This window comes from Siphateles boraxobius, unplaced genomic scaffold (genome assembly GCF_051911475.1).
Source record: "Siphateles boraxobius isolate OS27281-9 unplaced genomic scaffold, OSU_SipBor_1 65, whole genome shotgun sequence".
Classification (NCBI taxonomy): Eukaryota; Metazoa; Chordata; class Actinopteri; order Cypriniformes; family Leuciscidae; genus Siphateles; species Siphateles boraxobius.
Genome location: NW_027509192.1, coordinates 17784943 through 17812162, shown reverse-complemented (window position 1 = coordinate 17812162; position 27220 = coordinate 17784943). Strand labels below are relative to the sequence as shown.

Here is a 27220-nt window from a genome sequence, read left to right as displayed (position 1 = left end):
TCCGATATTTATATTATATTTATATTTATCCTTGTTTTCGCATGGGCCGGTTGCTCTTTTTTTTTCTGTAGCCACTCTGAAATCTGAACAAAGTCTTTTGCATTTTACAACAGGTGAATCTCCAGTTGTCACTGGTGATTGTCATTTGAACCTTTCTGGATCCGCCGTCAAATTAATAAGTTTAATTATATCAAGTGCTGTGAGAAAAGACTATAAATCTCCACCTCCAACATCCTCACACTCATAGTCTACTAGTCGAGACTCCTTCTTTATGTGTACAGATGTGACGTAAGGATGCAAAGACATGCTCGAATTTCCCGTGGAAATCCACCAGTACCACTGGAATTAAAAACATTATAAGAAGCTTACAGTTAGAGAGCTAAGGCAAGCAGATAGTTTTGAACATTGGCTGGTCATTTATTTTGGATAATTTTGAACCCAAAAAAGTTACGGACTGGAGCTTTAAGCAAATAAGTCAAATGAGCATAAACCAAAATAAACTTTAAACTGGGGTTAAAACACCATTTTTAACATGAGAATCAATATAAAAAGCAATTAAATATAGGCTGTTAATACAAATAAAGTACAAATCAAACTAGTTCTATTTACATTTACACGATAAAGCCATAAAGTGACCTTTAATATACAGTTCCTTCATTTTTTTAACATTCACTGTGGTGGCTGTATTTCCCAGCAAATAAATTGACCAAGCTGGGCTTCATTTTCACAAGGTGGCGCTAAAGGGCAGTATATAACACTACGGTTTACAAATGGAGAAATTTAAAAGAAAATTCCTTTGAGCAAATCAAGGACCACTGAAAAATATCTTTCAATTATTGTAACCAAGGAACTTTTCGGTGTGGTGAGATCCTTGTTTACATTTCCTAAATATGATCGTTTCAAAAGATAGTTTGATTTTTTTCAACAAAAACAACACAAAAATTGCACTTAGAAAAAGCAGTCAAATCAATTATTTTTGCTTTCCATCTAGTCGAAAACCAATGCCACTATAGTACTTGTATGACAAGAACCCCCTCAGAAAACAACATGCAGTCAAAACAGACCCAAACAAAATAGTAGTGACTGTCACATTTCAGGGTCCAGTGGAAATATCAATAATTACACCTAAATTATTAAAATGATTAAAGCGATCCCTTCAAAACACATTAAGACTTCCCGGAAAACTGCTTACTCAACTTGATAACTGGTGATTCTGATAACCGCTGCCACTAGATGCTTCACCTTAGACAAGAGGATTTCAATGCAACAAATTTGCCCGAAACACACACACTCTTTAAACAAACACACATTCTAGCATCCTGTTTTGATCTTATATAACACATATTGCAACATAAGAAAATAATCACAACATCTAAAATATTAAAACACCTTTTACTTCATATCATTGAAGTATAAAAGTCCAAATGATGGAAACATGTCATCAGTTCACACTAACATGATAAGGTTGATTCCAGCAACTAGTGACTTGGAACATGCATTAGGTTGAGGTCTGAATCCGAGTGTACAGGAGAGAGCATAGAGGGTTGGGATTTTTTGGGTGGTAGTCTTGGGGGCTGTGACTTACCGCTATTTTGTTCAGTCTGGTTTACAACCACCTGATTGCTCGAGGCAGAAGATATAAGAAAGGGTTTATCTGCAAAGCCGGTAGGTGGGTGGGGGAAAATGGAGCCTGGAGTCACCCAACGGCTTGAATCCTCAATGCATGGAGGAGGTGGAGGGAGTGGTGAAGAGTCAGGGCTGTAGAAGAACATAGATGAGGATGGTAGAGGAAGAGACATGGCATCTTCTGAAGGAAAGGGAAGGGTGGTGTTCCTGAGGCCCAAGTTTGGGTTTTGCGGCAATGTGGCCGCCATCTCCAACAGCCACTCCACAGACTGATCCTCCTCTTCCGAGAGGTTGTCGTAATGCGAGGTGTTGGAAGGCCTCCGGTCACCTGAGGATGGTGGGACATACAGGTTGACGGGAAACTTGCTTAGCTGCCGATAGGATCTATACGAGGAAGGTGATGAAGATGGATCCTCTAAGATGAGATCCAAAGGTTGGGTAATTGGAGGTGGTTGAGGTGGGAGAAAGAAAAACTGGACATCCTCTTCGAAAGGTACAAGCTCGACCCCTTGTTCGGTGCAGGGAAGAGGGGGAGGAGGTAATTCAGGGAGATTTAAAGAGTGGACACTGGAACAATCTGTTAGGGGTGTCTGGTACGGAGGAGGCCAGTCTTCAGACACCGCTGATAAGGGCCTGTTGACACATTCACCCTTCAACGCAAGAGTCTCTGTTGAAAATGGTGTAGGTTCTGGTTGGAGTAGCTGATTTCTTTGTACAGGGGCACGGCCTTGAGTCTTCAGAGTGGACCCTGAATCTTCAGGTGTAGCTTGTGACAGTGATGAGTTGGAAGATGAGTGGGTATGCTTTGAAACAGGGGAAGAGGATGTAATGGAAGGGATGAGTTTATCGCTGCCCTGGTTGTGGGTGGTGGTGTCTTCCGCCTGAAGCTTGTTTGAGGTTTGATTGTTGTGTGCAGCTGGTGGTAAGGGTACAGACTCAGACTGGATCACTGGAAGCAGCACTATTGGGCGCTCCTCACCCAATGGTATCTTTGGGAACTCGTCTCCCTTGGCTACAAGACACACCAAGAAAACACATTTGTTGTAACAGTCTAAAATTGTACAAGACCTTCTTTCATTGGAAGACCTGTAAAGATGGACTTCTAAACAACTAGGGGATATAAACTGCTTTGTGAAAGCTTCTCCTATTGCATCAGACTGTACAACTATTTTTTTGGGTTCTTATTGGAACCTTTACTTTTACTGTAAGGTTTACTTTACCTTTTTCACGCAGCTGGCGTAAAATTCCAATTGTTTTTAATGGGAGCGCCATGTTTTTTAAACGCCATAAGCGTAACGAGGCGCTGAGCGTTCATTTAACGTTCAAGCGCTGAGCGCCCGGCGTTTTTTACTGGTCGCCAAGAGTTGAAAAATGTTCAACTTTGGGTAAAACGCTGCGCTCATCCCTGTCACTTTTTACACAGCCGTCCAATCAGAGTGGAGGAGGGGCGGGACAAATATCACACAGACCAAACTGTCACAACGATGTCAACCAGCAGAGCTAACCGAACAAAATGGATGAAAAATAAATTTAGTATGAAACAAAATTATCTGCGAAATCAGTTACAAGTAAACTGTGCTGCGGTTATTCTGTATCATAGCAACGAATTGTCTCAACTGAAAAAACGCTGCGCTGCCAAAACGCTCTCAAGCGCCCACAGCTAGGCGTTTTCAGCAGAGCGTCTAGCGTTTTCAGCCGGCTAAAAACGCTTTGGTGGACACACGGCCTAAGTCTACACTTACAGACACCAAAGACATTCAGTATAAAATAGTAAAGTACGCCTTGTGAACAGGTCGTTCTTAATTATGCTATCTGGTATTTGCACAAAATATTGTCATTTGCAAAAATAACTTTCTTTTACCTGGAGGAGGGAGGTCAAGCTTCATCCTGCGGAGTTCTGACATAGACGAGTGTAGGTGCTCAATAACAACATCATCGCTCATGCTGAAGGAAGAAGCAATACGGTCCTGCAGGAACTCCCTCAGATCCTCCAGAGACATCTTCAGAAGATTTTCTGAAAGGAAGAATAAAGCTATAGACTTTATAAACTTCAAATTAATCTCATCTACACCAACCAAATAGCAACATTAGAAACTAATGGCTGACAGTATATCTAGGAAGCTCATTTACTACTACAACCATAACCCTTGTGTTTTTGAGCGCCACAGCTCAGACTAAATATAACCTTATTTAATGCTCAATGGCGCAATGATGATAGCTGAACTGCCCAAAATGGGATTTTTGTATAGCTACAAACTGTCGTCAACCCAACCTTTAACTACCATACAGTTCTGTGTTGTAATAGTGATAGCTCATGGATTGTCCATTGTAAATTCTGAACCTTCAAACTTTGTTACCAGCCCAGATATTTAACCACTAGGCTACAGAGATCCACCAAAGTGGAAATCTAACTTACTTTTGTACAATTTGAGGAGAGTATAGGCCATGGCGGTAAGAATCTTTTCTCCCTCTAATATGTAGATGTCCCAAAGACGCAGGGTGAGTGTGAAGGGTGTCTATGTAGTAGAAACACAACAGAGGCAAGTCATCAACTGGCTAAGCAAGAGCTCCAACATGAATAAAACATTGACATAAGATTCTCTAAGGGATTCAGCCAAGCCATATAAAACTTTTAGTAGATGATGTTTCCAGTCTTTTTCACACGAAAACTCGCTGTAAGCGAGTGACGTGATTCTCTTCCCCGAATATTCAGCAAAGAGTTGCAGATTTTGGACTCTGCTGGTAAAAAAATTAACCTTTTGTCCCGGCCTGGACTAGATCATGGAGAGGGGGTCCAGAAAGAGAGAGTGATTGCAATTTCAAATGTATCTATGCCTAAAAGGTGCATATTAGTACCTTAGGGCAGTGTTTCCCAAACTTTTTTCAGTCGAGGCACCCTTTGAAAATTTTAAAAAAATTGTGGCACCCTACACTAGTGTTGTCACGATACTACTTTGATACTATACCTTGAAATGTATTGATTTTCAATACCACAGGGAATAACTGCCGTATATAGGCCTACTGTCATATATATATTTTTTAATATTATCAATTTTTTTGTCCATCCTTTTAAAGTCTAGGAAATCATTAATTTCTTCTCCAGAGATCACTTTACATGATGACATATTTAATTAAGGCTTTTCATAATTCAGCAAAACATTGCTCAATTACCATTGCAAATCTCACCTAAATGTTTGTTCACTCAGTATAGGCCTATTTGTGTTTTATATTGGGCTAACTTTGTTATAATTGCACAAGATAGCTTGTTTTTAATATATTTTATAATGTAATAATTTCACAGTTAATCTCCAAATTAATGTATAAACAACATAAAGAAGTATATTTTAAATAATTGTTTAATGGCATCTTTTTTTATGAATGAAGCCCAGTATCACTGATACCAATATTGCTACTGATGTCAGGAAATACACAGAAATTGAATGAAGTTATCAAACACTTTACAGTCTTCACTGCATAAATTATAAATGAAATATAGATGAATCCTTATTAAAGCTACAAGCGTTCTTTAGTCAAGAGCAGTGAGTAATTTTCTCTGTTACCTGTTCTTTGATTCTGTTGTCACTGCTGCACTTGATTATCTCACACTCGTCCCATCTTCTCACAACTCTAATTTAAGATTTTAACTAATTTAAGACAGCTCTCATCAGGATACTCAACAAAACGGACATTTTGGCATAACTGTGTGTTATTATTCGTTCAAGCACGAAAGAGAAGTCGATTCTGGCACGCGATGCGCGTCGTCCTGTGTCAGCAGGACATTCACAGACAGCGCGTTCTCTTTTGTCTTTTCGCGGTTGCATGGTTTAAAAGCATTTGCATGAATAAGAACGTGATTATATAATGTAACGCTAGCCAAAGGATGACAGAAAAAAACGGATGCTGCGTTAATTGTGTTTAAATATTTTTTAACGCGTTAAACTAAAAAACATTAATCGCACGCGTTACCGTTGACAGCAGCACGGACATAACCGATGTGTTTGTGAATATTCGGCAAGACGGACGTTGTGACAATGTTTCGTGTGTATTTGACCGTAAGCGCAACAAGCCATGAAAAAGAGGCAGCTTTATGTGTGGACGCTGGGAATGAAGCACGAGACTGAAATCATGCGGAAATCGCAATTCAACGAACGCAGAAAACGTATGATTTGCATTTTTTATTATGAATTTGTGTGCATTATTTGTTGTTATTAGACTCTTCCGACGATGCGAGATTGATGATACATTTATTATTATTTTTTTACACATTTTAGCAATTTTAAAATGTTTAATGGAGTTTTTACACGGCACCCCTGCTCTCGCCAGAAGGCACCCCGTTTGGGAAACACTGCCTTAGGGTGTCTTCACACCTATAGATCGTTTTTTTTTGTTTTGTTCCGAAACAGAGACTTAATTTGTTACAATGTTGCATTTTCTTCTAGGTTCGGTTAGCCTTCACAAGGCAACTATTCAATGCGTACCAAAATGTGTTTACACAAGTCACATGCGAGTACAACTGTCCTCTTATTGGTTAGTTTCCTCTGCGACATCCATCAAGATGATTGACAATTTGCTCCATGAGCTTATTGTGGCTTTACTAGTAACTGTCGAGACACGCAAACACTATACGAATGTTATAATGCAGCTAGAGCAGGAATCAAGGCTTCATCGGGACAGCATTCTCAGACGGAGAAGCGCAATTACACAATGGTTTAAGATGAGGATGTGCTCTTTTGTTTTCAACTGTGACAACTAATGTCACTCACTCACAGAATTAGACACTACTGCTATTTCTATAACACATTTCCCGTTATGAATTATAATACCCTTTGGTTCGTTGAATCAGATTGCTTTCACACCTCAAAATAACGAAACAACCCCAGAGTTTGTTTGCAATCACCTCATTCAGGCGGTTTTGGAGCGATTGTTTTGGTGAGGATCCGAGCGCGATTGCCATGTTCACATATGCCTAAACGGACTGAACCAAGGGAGAAAACGCAACCGGTTCCGAAACAAATGCTCAGGTGTGTTGACAAGTAGAAAATGAAAATTGTACCTTACCCTGTCAATGAAACATTGAAGGAACCATTTGGTTGTGTAGATACCAGTGGACATCTGTTCCTTATCCTGAAGTTGAAGACAACATTTGAAAAACTGAGAAAGTTTTTACTTATATTTTGTAAAAGCCAAGCAATTTAAGATTAAAATAAGAAATCTCACCAAGTGTTTCCTGAGTTTGGGAAGGAGTTTAGACAGTATTTGGTCATGATGAAGCTGAAAACGATGGAGTTTGGGAAAACCTGGGATGAAGAATCCTTTTAGAAACCACAGAGAAAGACAAAGAGATGTATCAATAATTACAGCAGGTTCTACAAAAACAAAAGATCTATCTATTTATCTACAGAGAATGAGAGATACTCACCATGCATGGCATGTTTCTGATTGGTCAGTAGTTGTGATAAGGCCCAGAATGCATCTTCCTCATTCATGTACATGAGCAGAATGGCAGCGATCTGGCTCATCCCCTGACAGTAGCTCACCTCCTACACAAAACCAGCAGAGTTGGGTAAGTTACGCTAAAAAACAAAGAAAGCTAAGGCCTAAGAAAACAGTAGTGTTCATTTCCCTAATTAACTTTTTAGTGCTCTTGTAATACTTTTGCTATAGAAAAAGAACATCTCCTGCTTGCATCTGAATCTCCTTGTTCTCTCCACCTCTTTCGCTCTCTCAATCTCCCTTCCCCCCCTCCATCGCCCTCCTTTTGCCCAGTTGACCCACTTTGAATAGGCACATCGGGAAGGAAAAGGAATAGAACACCATTTCCTGATTCTTTGAGACTGACACGCTCCTCATTTTTACAAACAAGGAAATGTATGTGCGTCTAATGTTCCAGCAGTTTTGTCAAGCATCCTGTCAAACCATCATTATAAAAATCATTCTTCCACTTTGTTGTTTCTGTTTATGGTGGTCAGTTCCCAACAAGTACCCAAAAAAATACATTAAATAGCATTACGTCCAATTAGCACCAGACAGACAGCCTCTGTTATAGATCCTGGTCAAATCCTTGGAATATTTGTTTGTCTTAGTTGGTTTTTCTAGCCAGGTCAAACTGTTAGCTGGTTTCGGGCTGTTCAACTGGTCAGGCTGATAAACCTGGTAACTAGCCAAACATCTGAAATCATTTACAGGCTGGAATACACAACACAATTTACTGTCTGGAGGAGCCAGTCTGCGGATATTATGCAGTGAGGAGTTGACCAATTTCACAGAAAATAGCTTAGTGTACGATGGGCACAGACTTCCTGGTGTATTCCAGCTTTAATTTTAAGTTTATCCAACTTTGAAGTTCATACATTTGCAAACAAAAGGGGTTGTGGGAAAACATGCAAAAGAAACATGCACAGTTCCACAATTGGGACATCATCCGGGTTTATAGTACCTACTATTTTCAACATGCTACCATTTGGGACACAATTGTCCTATATAGCTTGCATGCTATACAATACAGATAAGTATGCAAATTGGCATGCAGTCGTGTCTTTATTCACTCACTGATAAAAAATACAAGTTCTATTTCATTTTTAGGGTCTGTAATCATTATATTTAGCTCAACTTAAGAACAATAGAGGTGGATGGGAAGTCGCCATTAGTGCGGTAATTGTGTGTATGTGTGTCGGTGTAGGACACCGAACTGCCCTTCTTCCCCTCCGCCCTGCTTCATCCAGCACATGTTCTGAGTTACATAACACATTTACACACAAACATTCAGACTCCGTCAGTCCCTCACCGTGTTGTAGACCGAATAAGCTGCCAGCACATGGAACAGGGCTTGTTGTCTGTTAAGGACAAAAAACACAGGTCAAAAACGGCCTTCAGTTGCTATCAAAAGTTAAAGGAAGTTTAACAACAAGATTTCAAATTTATAGTTTCAACGTGTTAATGCTGTGATACTAATAGTGGGCTAAAAATGGTCAATGACATGAAGCTACTATTTTTGTGTTCAAAAGTACATTAAATGTGCATTTCATACAGACTACAGAATGTTTGAATCTGATTCTTCTATGATGAACTTGTCTTCAATTTCGGTCTTTTCAATTTTCTTCAATTTTTGTATGTGCAAAAAGTTCTTATTATTTCATGAGATGTAGTCAACATTTGAAAAACTTTACAAAATCGCTCACTGCAGGTTGGCTATACCACACTTTGTTTAGGCAGACAGTGAAACCACAAACATTAAACAGGAAATTATGTATTATGATAGCGAAGACCCCTGCAAACCCTAAAGATCAGATTAATTTGACCCGTTTATGACAGGGCAAAGTATAACCCTAAGAAAACTTCATGATATTCATTCCAATGTTGTTTATGCCAGTGAATATTTAAAAAAAAAACTTAAGTATAATATGTTTGAAAATGTTTTATTTTAATCGTTACACCACTTGACATTGTTTAGCTTAAAACTATTGAAGCCTTAAAAGGCCATGGATTATTATATTATTTTTGTGTGATCTTGACATAATAAAAGTCTTGTATAATGATTGTTTGATTCTGAAACAGGAGTCTACTGTTGCTATTGTAACGAATGTAACTTTCAAGCGCATCTGATCGACAGATAAACGGTGCGCTCTTATATGTTATGAAAATTTCAGCAAAACGTTTGCTTCGCTTAATAATAAAAGTCTACAATAAATAAATAAATATAGGCTGGTGATAACAAGAAAATTAAGTCGTGATAACGATAAAACAACTTTTGTCATGTCGAGATCACAAGACAATTTTGTTGTCGAGATCATGAGAAAAGAAAGTCTTGATAACGATAAAACAACTTTTTTCATGTCGAGATCATGAGAAAAGAAAGTCTTGATAACAAGAAAATAACTTTGTTGAGATCATGAGAAAATTAAGATGTAATCACAAGATAACAAGAAAGAAAGAAAAAATAATCCATGGCCTCTTAGGGCTTCTGCTGAAAACTATAATTTTCAATTAAAATATAATAAAATATTAAAATATAAAATATATTTAAAAAATGTTTAACATGAACATTAACATTATCATGAACATCTTCTTTGTCAGTAACCCAACTACATTTTGAGCAAAAAACTCTTGAGGGGTTCCAGCCCAAATTAAACAGTAGAAAGAAACCAGCTCACAGTAAGAGTCCATTCATGCATAAGCCATCACATCCAAAGGAGATGCATGTTAATAATTCATAGCATCTGTGGATTTAAAAAGATTTAGCAATCCCTTGGTAACAAGCCAGAGGAAAGCAGAATTGTGACTAGTGTGTTGTAGAAACATTGATGAGTAACGCAAACAAACAGCAGAAGTGTTAAACTGCACTTCCGCCCCATATCCTCTTATTTGACATGCTGCGCAAATAAAAATGTAGAAGTCATTACTCAAAACTTCCATCGACCAGATACCCTGCCTGTGCAGAGAGGTTGGCGGTTGATCTACGTCTATTGTGGGTGTGCCACCCATGCAAACCACATGGCTGAAACATCTCCATGCACTTTGGTCTACAAACATTGACGTTTGAAGACCATTTCAGTTTGCTAAGTACGAGGGAACACTGTTGAATCTCAAATTTACTGAAAGGTTACTGAAGAGCATCTGGTCTACGTTTTGTTAAAAAGCCATGATTTACTTGAAATCTGTCCATTCTTAAGAGGATATACAATCCCAAGTGGGTCTTTATGATTGTCCGGCGCTAAAGGAAATCTTTTTTTTTTTTTTTCATGACACTGTGGCAAAGCTTTATTTGTTATGGACAACATCAAAGTATATATTTATTCTGGGCATAATGGTAACGAGTCACCGGTTGTGTCATTTCCTGTTGGGCCACTCACAGAAACAGGAAGCCGAACAAAAACGCAGTGACAAAGAGGAAGTTGCTCTTGTTTTGGTTTACAAGGTCTGAGCACCTCATTTAAGAACCATCTCAACACAAAAGTCTGGGTAAAACACACACACACACACACCACAAAAAAGTACAATGCCAAACAGACCTTGAGTGAAACAAAGAAAAAAATAGATTTTGTATGTGCATTTATTCATTCACGCAATATCTTACTTGACCCCAAAGCGCTCCATGAACATGATGTGGTTTCTAAATGTCCTGTTGACATCAAGGTCAATCTGCTTAATTTCTGTTGAATACTTCTTGGCTTGTTCCTTCATTTTCTGCAACAACATGGAAACAATAATTATTCGAAATAATGCATATGTTATAAACAATTTAGAGTTTTGCAGACACTACAGATTGCGGTTTATTAAATGAACAGGTAAAAACAACATCCTTTCGACAGTTAAACAGTGACATTTTTAAACATATTTCCCAAACACTGCCCATCTGCCATTGGTCAGTCAAACAGAGAGTCACCTCCCAAACTCATGCCATTGGCTGATCCAAAAAACAAGTACATTTTTGAAGCATCAATGTTCATCCAGTACTCTGAAAATCAATGAACAAATGGCTTACTAATGATTATCTGTGCATAATAAACTGATAGGAGATTTTTTTTGTTTACATTGTCACTAAACTGTTGTTGTACGCAAAAGATCTGCATTAGCTTTCCACAGGGAAATAATATTATATTACGTAGGTTTGGAGCAATGTGACAATTATAACTTGTAGTAAATTATCCTTTAAAAATTAACCCACAGGTAATCTTTTAAAAATCTTTTACAGTAATACTTTTATATATTTAACAAATTACCAGGTGACTGATTTTCACTGAAGTACACACTATGTATTGCTGTATAGCCACTGGTTTCGATTTAAGATTAACACTTATCATCCATCAGAGCAATGAACAAGTTATAAATATAACAGTGGCACCAAGATATATTTAGAAATTCAGATACAGATACAAATAGTGTCATCTTGAGCTCTACAGTTTCTGCAATGACTGAAAACAAAAATGTACCTGTATCAAATAAAGGGAAGTACAAGATGGTAGTACTTGCACTACCGTTCAAAAGTTGGGGTTGGTAAGATTTTTAAATGTTTTTGAAAGAAGTCTCTTCTGCTCACCAAGGCTGCATTTATTGGATCAATAATACAGTTAAACAGTAATATTGTGAAATATTATTATAATGTGAAATAATTTTTGTTTATTCCTGTGATGGTAAAGCTGTATTTTCCGCATCATTACTCCAGTCATCAGTGTCACATGATCCTTCAGAAAACTACTAATATGATGATTTGCTGCTCAAGAAACATTTGTGATCGATTGTGATAATTTTGATTATCAATTTAAAAATAAATTGCTGCTTAATATTTTTGTGGAAACTGATATTTTTTTCAGGATTCTTTGATAAATAGTGAAGAATAAATTTCTTAAAATAATATATGAATCTTACTGCCCCCAAACTTTTGAACGGTAGTGTATATATAAATACACACTACATAGTCTCAATTAATCAGAATTTCGGTTTGCGGCATAAAGTCTGGTCTTCTTTACAGCTTATTCTGGAAAATTTTTTTTTTTTTTTTTTTGGTTAAAAGTATAGTTCACCCAAAAATGAATTAAATTTGTTCATCATATTAAGCGATCTAGTCTCTTCAGAAAATTTGGACTAAACCGCTCAATACATAATGGATTAGTTTTACGATCTCTATATGAACTTTTTGAAATATCGTAGTGGTAGTTGCGTAGCTGTCAATGGAGGAACAGAAATCTCTCAGATTTCATCAACAATATCTTCAGTTGTGTTCGGAAGATATTTTTGTTTCTCTTCTGAACGAAAGTCTTACGGGTTTGGAACGACATGAGGGCGAGTAATTAATGACAGAATTTTCATTTTTGGGTGAACTATCCCTTTAACACCAAGAAACTTTTATGTATGAGTTGTTAGATTATACAAACCATGCAAAGCAGAAAACCTTTGTTATCAAATTAAAACATTGTTGCGGCAAGAGGGCAGAGACAAAACTCGTCTGGCTAATTTAAACCCAAACAATCACACAGGACAAAGTAAAACCCAAACAAGTGATTCATTGAATGAACGAACATCAAACAGCCACTTTTAATTCAAAGGAGGTACTGGAACTCAAACAGACGATCCTCGCAAAGCTCCTACCTCGTACTTCCTGAAGTTGGCCTGTTTCACATTTTCCACATCCAGCAGCAGAGCCCAGGCCTGACCGCGCAGCTTCAAGGGAATCCCCTTGTACACCCGCTTCATCATCTGAAAAATGCACACGCGAAACAAATAGATGGCGAGATTTATTTTTGGATCTCCATAATGCCGGACATGTGAACCTCTTTAAACACAGCCTTGAGAATATAATGGCAGCAATATGATAAAAGACAGCGTTCAATATTTCAATATAGGAACTATTTTACGACTGTTTCGAATTCAATTAAAGCTGGAACAATCAAATGCACAAGTTACCTTGTCACTGTTTTGGTACTTTTCCCATTTTTTCACCATCTTAACCCATTTTTCCTCTCTTTCGACCTCCTGAAGTTTGTACTAGAGACAGAGCATACTGAATTTTAGTCTTAAATCTAAAAATGTACCTAAAACAAAGAGGATAGTCATATAGAGAAACAGGAAATGGTTAAAGCTAAACACCCATGTTGGTTTAAATTTAACATCACAACTTGAATGCCTATAATTGTATATAGTAGACACCATAATTCAATGGGTTAACTTATTTAAAATGAATTTTGCCATAGAAGATTTAACAAGGATTGCAGGTGCAAGAAAGCTGATATCCTAAAGTCACCTTCTCCTCCGCTGCGGTAGGTGTCGGCAGTTCCTCTTCACTGGAAAGAAAGTGTAAAGGGTAAATGGTTGTTGAATCTGGATTTAAAAATTCAGAAGCTTCATTGGAGGATTTTACTGTGGACTTATGAAACACAATCCTCACAACACTGTTCTAGTGTTCACAGTCAGGCGTAATGGTTCGCACATTCTTTGACAACACAGTTGAGCGATTTAAGGGATAGTTCACCCAAAAATGTAAATTCTGTCATTAATTACTTGCCTTCATGTCGTTCCAAAGCTGTAAGACTTTCATTCATCTTCGGAAAAACACAAATGAAGATCTTTGTGATGAAATCTGAGAGCTTCTGTCCCTCCACTGACAGCTACGCAACTACCACTTTAACGCTTCAAAAAGTTCACAAAGAGATCGCAAAACTAAGCCATATGAATTGATCAGTTTAGTCCAAATTTTCTGAAGAGACTCAAACGCTTTATATGATGAACAGACTTAATTAATGCTTTTATTCACATATAAACATTGATCAGTGTACATAAACCGAAGCTCAACAGAACCTGCTTGAAGTGCGAAAACAAAAACCTCATTGGTTCTCGCTGAAGCTCAAACGTGCTACGTAACATGAAAATGAACCTCATTGGTTCTTTCACGTCAAGTAAACATGCTTGAGCCTCTGTTTACCACCGCTGTTCTGTGAGTTGATGAATGTTTATATGCGAATAAAAGCCTAAATTCAATCTGTTCATCACATGATTGAGCCTCTTCAGAAAATGTGGACTAAAGCTCTCAATTAATATGGATTACAATCTCTTTATGAACGTTTTGAAGCGTCAAAGTGTCAGTTGCGTAGCTGTCAATGGAGGGCAAGAAAGCTCTCAGATTTCATCAAAAAGATCTTCATTTGTGTTCTGAAAATGAATGAAAGTCTTACACAGGGTAGCTGCACACTTTTTAAAGTCAAATTTAAGGCTTTTTAAGACCTTTTTAAGACCTGAACAAATCAAAATTAATTCCATACATTAGGGGTGCGCAATATTGACAAAAATATATTTCGATATTTGCAAAGTTTTGTTGATAATATTTAGATGGTATTTTACTGATTGTGCTTTTGTACTGGTACCATGGCTGGTTTAGTCCTGTTGTTGACAGCAGACTCATGAAGAAGATATTCATATTTTTCATATTCTATGCAGAGGTCAGTTCACAGCAGTGACCGAAATTGACATTTTTATTAAGGGGTAATATTTGCCACCTTAAATTGATTTCCAGGGGCATTTTCAAATTCTAACATTCAAATTAAATTCTATCAGAATAACACTGTACCACTGTCAAATTAAATCATTCAATTAAAATCCATCCTTACAGCGCAGAGGTGACATAAGAACTGGCATTACTATATTTACAATTCATTTACAATTGCATACATAAAGCTATTCAATATTTAAATATGAACTGATTTATAATTTTAACGTTTTAATTAAAGGGTACTTTAAATATGAAACTAAAACCACCAGTAGGTGTCGGCAAGTCACTGTCTTAAGCGAGTTGAGGTAGTCATTCATTCAACCGATTTGTTCAAACGGCTGATTCATTCAGGAAAAACAAGTGATTGTTCACTGAATCATTAAAATGATTCGTTCAAAACGCGGATTTCAGTCAAAAATAAAATCGTTGTTTGTTGGACTCATTTTGAAATTTTTGACTGCGAAATAAAGGGAAAACAAACAATATTAACAATATTGTGTCTAAAAAGTAACTCACAATGTTAACTTATTGTTAATTTAACTGTTGTATAAAATAAATAGCACATTTGCTATTGTGCACGGGAAAACGGCACTCTTGCTCATGTGATATTCTAATATAACAACATAATATGATATCAATAAGACAAAAACTCATTTGGGACCTATAACACATCAAGCACGAGAGACTATGCGATGTCAGCTCGCAGTTCCTTGTACATAGTTAAAACAATGATTACAATGTCATCATAGTTCAAAGTTCAAAGACAATAACGCAGACTCCTAAGCACAGAAAGAATGAACTTACAACTGAACTGACATTTACTCATTTTCATCTTCTTTCGCGTGCAGAGGACAGACGTAATGCCGCCGTAAATTACGCGACTTGTCACGTGAACAAGCAAATCCACAAAGTAATAATAATAATATTAATAAATAATACGCAAGCTAATTAGATACGTCAAAGTCAATGTGTCATCTAAAATTTAAGACCTTTCATAAGTAAAAATAAGACTAAGACTTTTTTATGGGCGAAAATTTTAAAAATCTAATTAAAGATTTTTTAAGGACCCTGTAACCCTGTTACAGGTTTGGAACGACATGAGGGCGAGTAATTAATGACAGAATTTAGCTTTTTGGGTGAACTATCCCTTTAACATCTTCAAATAAGGTCAGAGGTCATCGTATTGTTAGACTGAGTGGCAAAACTGCCAGGACAGGTGAGACTTACTGCAGGAAACCGAAGCGGTCTGTGACCCTGTAGACGCTGTAGTCGGCATCCTCCCAGGGCTTAATGTGCACACCCTCCTGCCTGCCCTGCAATCAGCCCAACAAACACACTGAGAAACTGGAGCCGAGAGACGATTGAGAATCAAATAACAACATGACACAGTAAAAGGCAAGAAAAACATTTGAAAACACCCAAACTCTGTTTAGAACAATCCTGATATCCCCCAAAAAATGGGGATACAAGAAATTCCCATAATCCATAATTTATTCTAACAGAGTGATTTCTCTGTATATCTTGAATTCCTTATCTGTATAAACTCCACACACTTATCTAAAGGTATCTTAACTACGCTGAGAGTTTCCATCCAGACTGTATTCAGTTTAGCAGAAATGCAAGCATGACATCCAGCTGTTGTCCATCAAGACGCTTCCTCCTCAAAACATTTTGGCTGTTGAAAGCTAAAACTTGGTGCCTTCGCAAGCTGTATATGGAGATACGGAGGGGGGGAGTTTTTTTAGACAATTTAAAAAAAATACGTTTAGCTAAATGTTTGCTCACTCATTGCATTTGTGTCTTTACAATGGGGTCATTTTTTTTAGTTTACACAACAAAAGGAAGCTTGATTTCAATCTTTGAATTAAATTGAAAAAAGTAGCACAAATAAATACATGAAATAAAGAGAAAAGTTTAGGTCTAACACTAGTATTCAGAAATGCTAGAAACGGAAAAAAGTAATCAAATGTAAAATAACACGGAATAGTCTTTTAGTCCTGTATTATTTGAATACATAGGCTATTAATCCTGATTCCTTACAATTAATGCTATCTTTTGTTGTTTTATATACAATAATGACAGACACATTTTAGGCTACTCTCACTTTAAGAGCTAGTGCACAGATCCACGTTCACATGTTGCGTGTAAAGCGCAGTCCGCGCCACTTTCTCCTCTTTTAAAAACGGCTCCCTGTTGCTAAGCAATCATGAGCCACGTTCTCCATGAAGACGAAGACGTTTCAGCAAAGGATGAACGCGCAAAAGACGTAACGTGAACGGCCCATACTGTTTTCATTATAGTGTCACATGCATTTTCTTTTTGTATAATTTTTTTAAGACATAACCGATTGTGTTTGAGAGGATACTCCCCAAGACTGGAATTTAGACAATGTTGTGTGCTTTTGACCGTTAAAGCGCTATAATTCAAGAAAAATAACTCAGTTTTGTTACTCACGAGCTGTTTATTATGCGGGTTAAAATCGCTTGTATGTTTAAATAGGTAAGACTTAAAAAGACGCACAAATTATAAACAATAGTGACGATGCAATGGCCCGATTGTGCAAGTGACATTTCCATCAAATGTCCCGACTCCTGAAACGCGAGAGTCTAGAATCACCGCCTGCGCAGCTGCAGCGCGATTGGCTCGCCTTGTGTAACCTATTTTAAGAGACAGAGAAGACACGGCATTGGCAGAATCACTCACGCTGTTTGTGAAATTGCGTCTCGCAGAAAGTTTTAAAATGACTGATTTGATCTTATAATCTTATAATAAAACCTACATGCTAGATTGAATGAATGTTTGCGGGAATTTCCCGCATTATAAACGCAAGAGCTGCGGGAATGATTAAAATGATGCGCAATACCCGCAATCCCGCACCGAAATTCGAGCCCTGCGTACAATTTAAAAAATGGCATTCGATGGAGACATTTTTGGAGCAGAAGAAATTCCATTTATACTGAGAAAGACACATTGTTGTCAAAAGATATTTTTGATTTTATCAAAAGCTTTGACCTTGGCTGTACTTGAATCTAATTTAAATTTATTTTAGATAATTAGACGTGATGTTTTATGCCTCTGAAGCATGTCTGAAACATTTCCTTAGGTGGTACATTCCTACAAAACCACTGTCTGTGAAGTCATGACTGGGCAGCCAGGCAGACGCAGCCACAATCTATCCCCAAAAAATGACCACAATATGAACCACATCTACCTTTACCCACATTTTATACGTCAGCAGCCTTTATATTTGTCTTAAATCAGTTGTGTGCAGCATCTCTTAGGAAAGTTGTTCCTAGCCAAGATCAGCAAATTGCAGCAACTTTTTGGGAGGTGTAGTCTAGTGGTTAAATATCTGGGATAGTTGATCCATGAGTTATCACAATCATTCCCTTGAGCAAGACACTTAACCCTAAGTTACTCCCAGCAGTGGCCTACCCCAAATCTTGGCCTCTCCCAAGAGGATTGTCCTTGTATGTACTGCAAAGACATCTGATTTAAAGGGATAGTTCACCCAAAAATTTAAATTATAGCATGATTTACGCACCCTCAAGCCATCCAATATGACTATCTTCTTTCAAATGAACTCAATCGTTTTAAAATATACATTTAAAAATATCCTGGCTCTTCCAAGCTTTATGGTGGGAGTGAAAGGGGGGTGAGATTTTGAAGCCCCAAAAAAGGCATCCATCCATCATAGAAAATAATCCACACGGCTCCAGGGGATAAATAAAGGCCTTCTGAAGCGAATCAATGGGTTTTTGTAAGAAAAATATCCATATTTAAAACATAGTTAGCTATAATAACTAGCTTCGAGCAGACGAGCGTACACAGCGATTTGTTTAATCTGCGAGAGCTGCTAAGCTTACGATACTTCTACATCCAACGTCATACATCGCGTCAGGAGTTAGGCTACTCTTGTGGCGCAAGTCAACTTGCACAGTATGTGTGCGGTCGTCTGCCAGTAGCGATTTATTATAGCTTATAAAGTTTTAATATACACAAACGCATTGCTCCGTTTCAGAAGGCCTTTATTAACCCCCTGGAGAAGTACCTTTATGATGGATAGCTGCATTTTTTGGGCATCAAAATCTCGCCTCCCATTCACTCCCATTACAAACCTTGGAAGAGCCATGATATTTTTAAGATATAACTTTTAAAAATATTGTGTTTTTTTGAAAGAAGATAGTCATATACACCTTGGATGGCTTGAGGATGAGTAAATCATGGGATCATTTTCATGGGATTCAACTATCACTTTAATGGCTAATTACTAGTTTACTTGTGCTATTTTCACAGTGTGCCTTGCTGTCCATGTCACTGAAGGTCAGGGACATTCATTAACCAGTTTCCTCATGTCTGGACATTGGCTCAACCGGTCAAAGTCCAAAACTTAGGTCAACAACTACAGAAATTTAGAAGGTAGACAACAATTTAAGGATGTCACTTGCCTTCTCATATTTGTTGATGATTTCAGCCCGTTCTTCAGCTATTAGCGTATCAATGTCCTTCTTCATCTCAAAATCTGAAAAGGGAACAAAACAAACAGAAGACTTTTGAGATGACTGGCTCATCCAGATGCATGGAAACATGTCTCTGAGTGTTACTGACTATAAGGGATGGGCGATACCACTTATTTTGTTTTCGATACGATACCAATACTTTCAAGGCCAGTATTGTCGATACCGATACCAATACGATGCATATTATAATATATAATATATTTTGCATATTATATATGCCTTAATTGGAATTGATTAGATTATATTTTTTATTTACACATGGTTCAAATGTTTACTTGTAGTGGTAACCATGGAAATCTACAACATATTATAGAACTATTTGAACAATGGTCACTGTAATGTTCATTTTCATAAGGGACTGCCAGTGACAGGCTGTTGCACCAATAAAATATAACCTTTTTATTCTGACAGTGTATTATTTATATTAAAATTAGTTACAGAATAGAACATCGGTATGAACTTTTAACATTCAATTTAAAACAATTTAATTGGACAAATTTGCACAATGCTACAATTTGTTTATTGTGAAATAGCTCAAACATATATTTTTCTGTCTTCTGTTAAGCATCGTTTGAATCACTGATCTATCTGATGACAATATGGTTTGAATGCATTGTTGGCGGTGTGTGAACGCTCTCTGTGATTCATTGGTTCTGACTTGCAGCATTTGCGTGTTCAGTTCAGATAAGCAGGGAAGTGGTTCTACTACACAATTATTCACTAACATAGGTTATTCATCCAATTCAATGCACATTGTACACATTAGATTTCTGGTCAAATAAACAAAATCACTGGTAAAAAAAAAACAAAAGATTGTAGTATCGATATTTTATTTGAGTATCGATACTTTCGATTCTCGACGTCAGTATCGATATATCTGCCCATCACTAATTACTATTCCTCTACTGATCCACCTTCAGTTCTGTTTGGGTTAAACGCATGAAAATGATCCAAGGAATCCACATTCCACCAATATTACAACATTCATCAAGTTCTGCCAGAAGCTGAGAGACACTCATGTGAGGTGAGGTTGCACAAATGCACATTCATCATGAGCCAAAAACAGACTAGTGCTGTTATATCAGCTAATTTTTCAAGCACTCCCTTTTTTTTAGTCCAACAGTCTTGTCAGGAAAAATGCTGGACAAACTCGTGTAATATGCAAGATGACCAGGACTGAAGTCACATAGGCAACCCAACATCAACGAACCACTATCACACTTAACTGTGCAGGCCAACAATTCAGCCTTTGCCCTCCCATGTAGATGACCCAACGTATGGTTCTCTAGTCAGATCAGATTCATTCACAAACTCAAGCTTTGCCCAAAAAAATGCTATAAAATTAAGCAGCAAGTCAATTTTCATTAATGCCAAAGAAGTTAAACAACTGTGCTGGTAAAGGTTGCAGGTTCAAACCCCAGTAGAGGCAATCCATAAAGCCCTACCCATTGTGGCCTAAAGCAAGACACCCATATTTATCACTTCAGGGCAGGCTGACTAAACCATTAATAAATTAACTGAAACTTGGATGGATAGTTCACCTAAAAATGAAAACTCTGTCATCAATCACTCATGTTGTTCCACACCTGTAGGCTTTCATTCATCTTCAGATCTCTTTATGAACTTTTTGAAGCGTTGAAGTGGTAGTTGCATAGCTGTCAATGGGTGGACAAAAATCGCTCAGATTTCATTAAAAATATCTTAATTTTTGTTCCGATGATGAATGAAAGTCTTACGGGTTTTGAACGACATGAGGGTGACAGAAAAGAATGAACAGACGCATATCGTTGCCACTATACTGTTTTTATTACGGCATTACTACCTGAAGCACCAACTATACTCGAGGCTAGTTCAAATTCGCCAAATGAACATCCTCGTTGTGCAAACATTTTATTGTCGTCAGCAGTAAAGGAGGAGAAGACTGCAAGCAATCCTGCGAGAACCACTGGAACAGAAAATGCTTTCACACTAGAAACTAACCAAACCTTTGTTCAGTTTGATCCGGACCGAGAACACCTCTTTTCATCGGACCAAATTTCGTCTGTTTGGTCCGGATCGTGGTCCGGGGCAGTTTCACACCTGTAATTTTGATTCGGATCAAACTGGAAAGTCTGAAAATCCGGACCAAACAAGGTAGGTGTGAAAGGGCCCTAAGAGAAGCTTATTTGAGGATTCAAATGAACTGAGAAGGAAAAGTTACTTAGTCCTGTGAAACTCTGTGGCGACAGCATGTAATCAGAAATTGACAGAGCAGAACTAACGCAGCTGATACTCACCAGCATGTGTTGAAAACTAGCGAGGTCTGTTAGTTCCTCTGTGGACAGGTGGGACTCTTATAGAGTCTACAGTTCACCAGACAACTGCCCTGCAGAGACACATGGGCACCTTTCTCGTTTAACCACCTGTCCTATTCAAAACATTAGATCGTATAAATGGAAACCCAAGTTTCCCTTTCAAACTTCTCTTCACTCTCAGAAAAAATGAGCACTTTTTTTTAACCTTTACTCCTAAAGGTCTGTACTGTGCACATGTTTTCCTGTCATTGTTTTAAGCCCCTAAATCAATAAGTGAGCTGAATTTTCTTTGATTGCTAAAGTTATTAAAGGAATAATTCACAGAAAAATGCTAATTTTGTCATAATTTACTCACATTCATTTCATTCAAAATCAATATGACTATTTCTTCCATGGATGACAAAAATAGAAATGTTATTTGATAAAGAGTGGTCATTATATTATTCAGGATTCCTCATTTTATGTTCCATTCAAAAATAAAATTTGGATTGGGTTAGAGTAAATAATGAGAGGATTTTTCTTTTGGGAGGACTATTCATTTAACACTGTTTCATCGAAGAAATAAAAATTAGCCTATATAGATTTGAATTGGGTAAATAACTACAGGATTTTTGTTTTAACACTGTGTTGTCTATGGTAAGGAAGGAATAGCACTATCCTAATGCTGTATACACGTAACCACCACCCTCGTGAGAAGTCAAATGTGCCACAATAAACAGATCAGTCTTAAGACTTGATCTGGAGCCAAAACACTTTCATTTACTGCAACAGGGAAAGGCTTCTTTGAGAAACATTACGTCTCCTATAAGCTGACCAGGGAAAACAGGTCAAAGCTAGCAAGAGATACAAGCATAATTTAATTACCGCAGTCTTGTCTATGAGTCGGGGAACTTAATGGCTTGACAGAAATCATGGGATTAAAAATGTGGGCCACTACAAGTAGGATTATAGCAATGCCTGCATAAACGTCTATCCTTTTGGACAAAAGCAATAAATGGTTTTTCGTGATATTGTGACTTTTCCTCCACACTATTCAAACGAAGGTTAAGCCAAAACAGTTTAAATGTTCTCATGAAACTAAATACAGAGACGTCACCCGCAGATCTGAACGAATAACCACATGCTTGCAATTATAAGTGCACTAGGATGCAGCCGTTTTCATTGATGATTCAGACAAAAACAGTGGCACAATATTAGTAATTATCTGAGAAGCTCATGGTCTTAGTGAAACTTCTTTGTTGTGCAAATGTTAATAATTTTAAACTTTTTGGATCCCCATTTGTGACACCTAAGATCAAAAACCAATGGATTTTTCACTTAAGCCCATTTCACACAGCGCGCTGATCCCGGGAAATTGCCAGAAAGCCTTCTGTGTGAACGCAAACATGACCCGGGATTGATGCCGGGATCGATGCCGGGTCGGGGAGCCCAGTAACATTTCCGGGATCAGTCCCGGAACGCGCGCTGTGTGAACAAAAGCCGTAACCAATGCCGTGTCGTAATGATGGCGCTGCTGAAGCCGGGATTGTTCGCCAGCGTGAAGCGGTACGTAATGCGCTAGTTTATGATCGAATCAGAGAGAAAAATGCACAAGCGTGGTTTCTCGAGAGATAGAGAGAAAAATCGCAGCTCATAAGCAAACTATAGACGCTGCTGAGACATAACATGTCACATCGATGTCACGTGTCTTCGCTGGATTTTTACGGGTTGTGTGTGAACAGTTTCCTCTGATTCCGGAAAATCACTGGCAGTGTGAATGAACCAAAGTCAAACGAACCCGGGTCAAATCTCAGGTCACTTTATCCGTGTATTTTCCCGAATCTCTATGTGAAAGGGGCTCTAAACATCTAAACTGTGCATCACTCTGCTTCTTTAAAACTAAATGCCAACTCTAAATCCACAGAAGGATCCTGTTGAAAATGCCATTTGGTGTTCAGCCAAAGGAATACAGGTGTGCCACCGCCAACGTTTGCACAGCAGGAGTGCTTGCTTTGCATCAATCACAGGTCAGTGGCAGGAGGGCAGTGAAAAAGTGCTGACGGAGAAAGATCCTGAACGCTGGTCTGTGCTCAGTTCAGCTGTTTTTACTGGTAGAAGCCAATACTCAGACATGCAACAACCAACAAGAGCAATACACAGCCAGAGACGCACTACACTTTACATGGAAGTGTGAATAATCACCATTCATGGTCTGCTTTGGGTCAGTTTTGAGAACTGAGTACTTGAACTTCCCCACGTAGGTTATATTTAATAAACTGTGTACAAAAGTGAAGGTTTAGATGCATCATTTTCACTTTAGGTTTGAAGTTATCACAGTCCGTGGAAAGCCCAACCACATAGTTTGAAGTTGCAAAGCCAAACTACAGAAATCTCACCGAAACTCAAGACTCAAACCACCAATAAATTAAAATAAACGTACTATAAATAAATGGGTGTTTTGTAAGATCTCGCGCAAGTTTCTCATGGATCTTCTGAGCTTTGCAGAGAACAAGTTTGGACTATTTGCAGTACAACATAGTGACATCCCTTCTCTGATACAATGCCAAAAACTACTCAAATAATCAGATGTCATGACAAGTTTAGCATGTGATACACACTATGAAATATCCCTGAGATACAAACAGTTGATTTAATAATTAAAAGTATAACTTGATAAGCCTTACTACGTACTATGCATAAGGCAATCAACCAATTCCAGAGCCATTCAATACAGAAAAAAGGAATAAAAATAATATTTTCTTAGTATAGGCTACTCCTTTTGGGTGAATTAACCTTTTAATACATTGAAAAATAATCTTATTATTTTAATTGATGGATCAGAATATATAAGCACAGGGCTAAAAACAATGTAAAACGTGTTCAGTGTTTGTTGCCCAAGTTTGGAAAATGAACATTAGTAATGTTCTGTTAAAATAGCTCAGCCTATTTCCTATGAACCCAGTTTCCCCAGGGAAAACTCAAAAGGCCTTCTCAATCTCAACTAAATGAAAGTGTATTTCTGGAGAATGTAAGAGTGCCTAAAGAGTGCCTAAACATGTCACAACCTTTTTGCAGTGTTATCATCTGATCGACTATACTGAAAAATGGTAGACCACCAATAACGCTACAGAACAATGGCGGAAGAACCCAACTGCAGAGTTATCCGTCAAGCTTCTGCAGATTTCCACTGAGAGTTTGACAGCTGTAGATATCTTGACAACTTTAAAAGGTTGAAGGTCAAAATGAGCCAATTACGATTTGCTAATGACAGATCGTTTCAAGAGCAAAAATGGACTCATCATTTTTAAACCACTTTTCTAAAAGCTGCCGCAATAAATGAAGCCACAAACCTATTATTAGATGACAGGCTGCAACATGTTAGTTTCTTCCCAGATGATCTAATACACCAGGGGTGTTTCTTCCGAGAAGGCAAGGGAGGTAGTGTCCCCTGCCTCAAAAAAACTGGACGAGAACATAATTAATAAATAAAAAAATCGGGGGTCGGGGTTAATGAGAAGATTAATTAAAAAGTAAGTAAACAACTCAAGTACTTTATGTCATTTCAAAATCAAACTTGAAATGGGTTGAAAACATGATGACTATGGTTTTTAGTGAGCAATTAGCTTGGTGAAATTTTGAGGTAATTCTTCTTGTCTGTGACCAGTGTGTCCAAGCTTGATGACTGATGAAAATAAGTGGCTATTATAAAAAGAAAATCAGAATATTAGGCTACTTCACAATGAATATGCACTGTTTAAAGTGTTACTGCCTTTAGTTATTATTTTGGAATACATGTGAACATGTGTAAACACACTAACTTCATGAAGTTTATTCTTGGTTTTAATAAATAGAACATTAGTTAGTGTTAAAAATACAAAATAGAGTTGTATTTGGTCTTTCTTTATATGTAATGTTTATTTAACCGTGTAACAGGAACATAAATTTACATTTAGAATTTATTTTACATTTTTATAATATTTCACACCATTACTGTTTTTTTGTTGTTGTATTTTTGATTAAATAAATTCAGCCTTGGTGAGCAAAAGAGACTTCAAAAACATTAAAAATCGTACTGATTCCAAACTTTTGAACGGCAGTGGGCCTATATATATATATATATATATATATATATATATATATATATATATATATATATATATATATATATATATAAATGGTTAAAGACTTTGTAAGGAAACACATGCGCAGCAGGCCACACATGTCAGTGAGATTGTGGTTCATTAGTTCTCACTGGAGGGTTTCAGAAACAGAAACACATGCTGTTGCCACACTTCCTCTAAATATATTTTGAGTTCAACTCAAAAAGAACATCTAATCCACTGACTTCTGGCAACACCTTGCACACGATAGGAGATTTAAGGGCATGCCAAAGTGTTTGTTATTACACACAAGAGCAGTCGACTGAAGTGGAAACCGGCGTGGGCCACACCTCGCGCTCTGAAAGAAGGTAAGGAAGTAAGCTGGTGACCACAATGCATCCTGTCCTCCTGAAGTTCAAGGTTTCAACACGAAGCACTATCTCATGGGAACGACCAGCAATTATTCACGTTTAAAATGTAAAACGGTAGTCTCTGTGTAGTGTATTGAAACGAAACACTTTACGTTCTCACGCTGAAGTCACATATGTTATACCAAATTCGGATGGCAAATTTACACTGCAAAGGTGGCGTAGGAGCACTTCTGCCGTTCTTTACACAGACTGTCTGATGCTCCGAGGTGGAATAAATGTGTGTAATGGGAATAAATACACAGTGACAGCAATTAGTACTGTAAGATTTGATACTAGTCATGATTAAGTCTGGCTTTTATGCAGCATTGCATCTTTGCGCTGAATTTTGAGCAGGCACAGAGCAGCCTTAACTTGTCATTACTGTAGGCATCTTTACACAGCCAAGATAAGGCTGTTCTGTGCCTGCTCAAAATTCAGTGTAAAGATTCAATGCTTCATAAAAGCCAGACTAAATTGTGCCTGCTCAGACCCACCTCAGCCCCTAGAATCAATAGTTACAACAATGCCACCTCGGAGCAGTATTAAACAGCCTGTGTAAAGACGCCTAAATGCATTTTTGGAAGCGCTTCTGTTCCACCATTGTGATGTAAATTTTACGTGTGTAAAGATGCCTTAAGGCACTTAGATATAGTAGAAGTCATGGTTAAAATGTTCGATTTGGATGCTGACACGTGACCCATTACCGTGCATCCATAATGGAAAGATGAAAAAGCACTCAAAAAGACACAAATGACTGATAGCCTACAAATCATATAAATATCTATGACATAACATTATCTGCCGATGTAAAATGTTTCATGGCTAAAGGCATATCAACATCAATCGGTTTCAGTAGAATCAAAATGTCTTACAAACTAACGTTAAAGCCACATGAAGATTATTTAGCGGCAACTTTTAGTTGTGAAATGGCAACACTACAAACAAGACCCATTCTAGCTTCTAGACAAAATAAACACGTTGAAAGCAAGACTTTATCTGACTTCAGACAGATCAATTGACGTTCATCTGAGAACTCAAGTTGTTTTCACGCACAGACGCGACAGCAAAACACAATCTCATCAAAATGAACGAAAATAAAAACAGCATTATATGAAGTCTTTTACCTTTGAAACCAGACACTCTGCGCTTCACAGGCTGTTGTTTAATAATTATCTGTGTTCATAATGAATCCGCTCAACGTGGACAGACGAGACTCAGTTCAACTCTGCCTGATCACACCAGTGCACGAGAACGCGAGCGCGAGCGCGCGTGGCTGTGACCGCGGTTCAGCTTCAGGCAAGAAATAGTTTCA

At 37.7% G+C, this 27220-nt stretch overlaps 1 protein-coding gene across 1 annotated transcript; it reads right to left on the bottom strand.

The window, feature by feature from the left end:
* Positions 1-393: 393 nt before the first annotated feature.
* LOC143721130 (USP6 N-terminal-like protein) lies at positions 394-27179 on the bottom strand. The gene is made up of 14 exons (XM_077211339.1): positions 27033-27179; positions 19054-19127; positions 15833-15918; positions 13364-13403; positions 13027-13107; positions 12712-12819; positions 10700-10809; positions 8411-8459; positions 7046-7166; positions 6844-6938; positions 6685-6750; positions 4043-4142; positions 3488-3640; positions 394-2638 (listed from the first exon to the last, which is right to left on the bottom strand). Exons 2-14 carry the CDS (start codon positions 19117-19119, stop codon positions 1479-1481), a joined length of 2235 nt encoding a protein of 744 aa, XP_077067454.1. The 5' UTR covers positions 19120-19127; positions 27033-27179; the 3' UTR covers positions 394-1478.
* Between the last annotated feature and the right edge of the window lie 41 nt (positions 27180-27220).